Here is a 3,897-nt window from a genome sequence, read left to right on the forward strand (position 1 = left end):
TACCCAAATGTAAGTTAAAAAAAAAAACTGAAAAAAGAGAATTTTGCATATTTGGTCCCCTTTAAGTTATTTTTTGAGGATCTGTAATTTTACCGAGTATTCTTTTTAAGTGTAACTTTTACTTTGTTATATTAAAAGACATAAAAATTGTATTTTACTTCTTTAATTTAAAATTTAACACCTAGTTACACATTACAAATTTAAATATGACCAAACTCATCATGAAAAGAGTTGTTTATGCGCAGTTAAGTCAACCGTTCCACTAAACCCAGATGAGTAAATGTAAAGAATTTTCTTTAAAATGTGCAAATTGATCAGTTTGGTTTAATAGATTCTACACTTCATTTCATAGAGTGTAAAAGTRCTTATTTATTTTATGACGCTTACTTACATTTCTTGTCAGTGATTTTTTAAAACCAAAGTCATTTTCTGTTAAGGTATTCTTACTTTTACTTAGTTATTTCTTTAAAGAACTTTAAGTACCTCTGAAAGTGTGCAAGTACTGCAGACTCAGAACAGTGAGTTGTTTGTTGATAAAGCAACAGAATTAGTAAGACAGTGTAAACTCAAACTGTTGCAGGTTAAAGATCTCAGCTTACTTCACTGGATCATCATGGTCACTGTCAACACTGTCGGCCTCGCTGTCAGGATCTCCTCTCCAGGTCTGGTCCAGGAACAAAGGTCCCTGCTCCTCCTCACTAAGACTTTCTTCATCTGCTACAGGGTGGACAGCATAAACATATAAAATATTAGGTACCAAAACAATGTATTAAGTCTATAACAGACTAAACTCAAAGTTTTTTAGTGAAACCAAAGCGTTTTACCTATAATGCGGCTAGTTTCAGAGCGTCCTCCATCTAGTCCATGAGTCTCTGCACGGTTGTGGCAGCTTAGCTGAGATAACAAAGCCTCTGGAGACGGACTGGAAGAAGCCTTCCTCATCTGAGCTTGTAAAGCCACAGCATTCTTGCGAGTATGCTCTGCGCAGAAAGTCACTCTGCAAAATGAAAGTTGGGATTTCTGTGAGATGAAGTTTATAAATGGAGACATATTAAACACGAAGTTTAAATGGAGACATATTAAACACAAAGTTTAATTTAAAGTTTTTGAAGATGTGACATTCTGCCTACCCATCTTTTCTCTCTGCCTTTGGAGCAGCATTGGGGCAGCGCTTGCCGTTCTTGACAGAAACATAGCTACACAGCTTGTACGGAGCATTTTTGTCCTCCAGAATGTGTTTGATGCAGAAGTCCAGGCCTTCCAGACGGGGCTGAGAACATGGCCGCAGGGTGAAGGAGCAGGACTGCGGCTCCTGAGGTCGAGAGGTCTGAGCCACCCGGTTACGACTTGAGGGCAGGACGTGTATTCGTATTCTGTTCATTTTGAACCTGTAATAATAATAATAATAATAATAATAATAATAATAATAATAATAATAATAATAATAATAATATTATTATTTTAATACTAATAAAAATGGACAGTTATGGATACTTGTGTGTATTTTTCAAATACATAGTACACAGAAATACACAATAAGTCAGTGTGTATATTCAAAAAATACCAATCTTATATGGCAAATTAAATATCTGCAAACAGGAGTGAACCAAAATTCCTCCTGACATGTGTGCAAACTTCATAATTAAACTACGACTGCTGTGCTGCCAACAAAGGTTTTGCAACAAAATATTAACTCGTTTGCCAGAGGGATAAAATACTTATTTCACTCTGCAAAATGCAAATAAATCTACATAATTTATACAATGTGATTTTCTGGATTTTTGTTCTTTTTTGATATTCTATCCCTCACTGTTAAAATTAACCTACCCTTATAATTATAGACTGCCCATGTCTTTGTCTGTGGGCAAACTTACAAAATCAGCAAGGGATCAAATACTTATTTCCTTCACTGTATGTAGGGGGAACAGATCAACACAATACCTGAATGCTAATAAAATAATAAATATAATTTCTTGCATTCATGTGAATGCAAACAACAGATATACAACAATAATTTATATTCCCTACTCCCTTTCAAACAGAAAAGTGGTGGTATTTGGGTTCTTGGTTATGTATGCATGCTTTTTTTTTCCTTTTTTGTTCTACTGATTGCTTTTTTATTTTTATTTTTTTAATTAAATAAATTCACAGCATCTGTGATGGACTTGCGACCTGTCCAGGGTGTACCCCGCCCCTCGCACTGTGACTGCTGGATATGGGCACCAGTGACCCACGCAACCCTGAAAAGGAAGAAGCGTGTACAGAAAATGGATGGATGGATGGAAATTCACAGCATCTCATGACTTAGATTTTCAACATCATAAAATGAAAAAGTAGTGCTTCTCTAAGAAGTGAATTTATCTCGAATTTGTTACAAATTTATTTGTTTTAATATCAACACGCTATCTTATGACCATTAAAGATATTTTCTTTTGCATAACACCACATCTTCTCTTATGTTGTCCTTAGAGAATACAAAATATGTACTTTTAACTACAAAATTAGGGTTTAGGACTAGTATTCTATAAAGCACTTTTGACTTGTTAAGATAAGTGAATCACTTGTGTTCAGTTGTGTAGCTAGTTGCGGTGTACACTTCTTATMACTAGGCCAGTATGTGCCGGATGTTTCCAACAGTTTACTACGTGGAGCTCGCTGATAAACATTACGTTAGGTGCAGATTCCACGCATTTTAAGACACTGTGCACATAAATAAGAGACCTACCACCATAACAACAAAGTAAAGCTTGCATACAGACACAAGGTGCATCTGTCTTGAATAGCTCCAGCCTCGCGCTACAACCCGCCTCTCTTCTCTGCGTCACTCTGACCCCCTTCAGTTAAACGAGTCGCCATCTTTGTTTGGCTGTTGCTACATCAGCTAAAGGATAAGTTTGATATTTCATAAGAAAAAGGAAGATTCCAGCGATCGGTGGCAATATTCTGACGTACATCCAGATGTTTTCTAAATGTTTAGAAACGAGAATGTTAAAATATTCACGCGTGCGTACGGTAGCACTGCTTACCTTCTCTTGACTTGTCTTCCAAGTGACGCAGCCTGAAGCACAACACTGCAGTTATCTTTGCACTGACCCCGCCCACACAACGTTCCTATTGGCGGGAGCGGCAATCTTCGCCGCAGCTTATTGGCTACTCGCGCTGTCATTCAAAGTGGTATCAACGCGAGTTTAGGGCTCGCAGTGGTTAAAAAGAGAAAACACCGAAGGGTTTTATTTAAAATATTTATTGACTTTCAGAATTAGGCAACCACATTATTTCAAAAAGAACAGTGTTCACATATAACTTATTAAATGAAAACAAACAAAAAAGATTCCAGACCTGAGTGCCAATAAAAACACCAAGACAGAAGAAACGACACTTAGGCTATTGTAAATGTGATTTTTGCATTGTTAGGTTGCATGAGTGTCCTCCGTTGTTTTCTTATATATGGTCCTACTTTAAAAATAGTTTTTAATAATTTCCTTAATGAACAATAATACTTTAAGTGACATTTTTCTCAAACCAGATAACTTGTGTTTTAAAAATGGACAATATTTGAACCCTACTCTAAAGGCTTAACCAGTATACATGTTAACACTTTAATTACATTGTAGGTAAACCTACAGAGACAAATATTCAGTGCATTTAACCATTTCCCTGTCACAACCAACAAATGAACTCTGTTGCCTGAGCAAGAAMCTTCTCCTTTCCAGCATATGTTCCACTTTTCAAGGGAATAAAAAATATGAAACTGTATGGCTGATTTCTTGTACTGCAATGCTGAAAATGAACAAAACAATAGCAGGATTAGAGCAGTAATTACACAATCAAACCCATATAAAGCTTAACATGAATGAAATGTACAAGTGATACCCAATTATCTCGCCAACAAACACC

At 36.2% G+C, this 3,897-nt stretch overlaps 1 protein-coding gene across 2 annotated transcripts in view; it reads right to left on the reverse strand.

Annotated features, from left to right (window-relative positions):
* The window catches only part of kansl2 (KAT8 regulatory NSL complex subunit 2), a gene marked incomplete in the record, with an annotated part of 11,519 nt that extends 8,454 nt beyond the window's left edge, over positions 1–3,065 (reverse strand). The window contains 4 exon segments of one of the 2 annotated variants that reach the window (XM_014022564.1): positions 600–717; positions 825–997; positions 1,131–1,388; positions 3,027–3,065. In XM_014022564.1, the coding sequence (XP_013878018.1) occupies positions 600–717; positions 825–997; positions 1,131–1,381 (542 nt within the window). 2 annotated transcript variants of the gene reach the window in all.
* Between the last annotated feature and the right edge of the window lie 832 nt (positions 3,066–3,897).

This window comes from Austrofundulus limnaeus, unplaced genomic scaffold, assembly GCF_001266775.1.
Source record: "Austrofundulus limnaeus strain Quisiro unplaced genomic scaffold, Austrofundulus_limnaeus-1.0 Scaffold335, whole genome shotgun sequence".
NCBI lineage: Eukaryota > Metazoa > Chordata > Actinopteri > Cyprinodontiformes > Rivulidae > Austrofundulus > Austrofundulus limnaeus.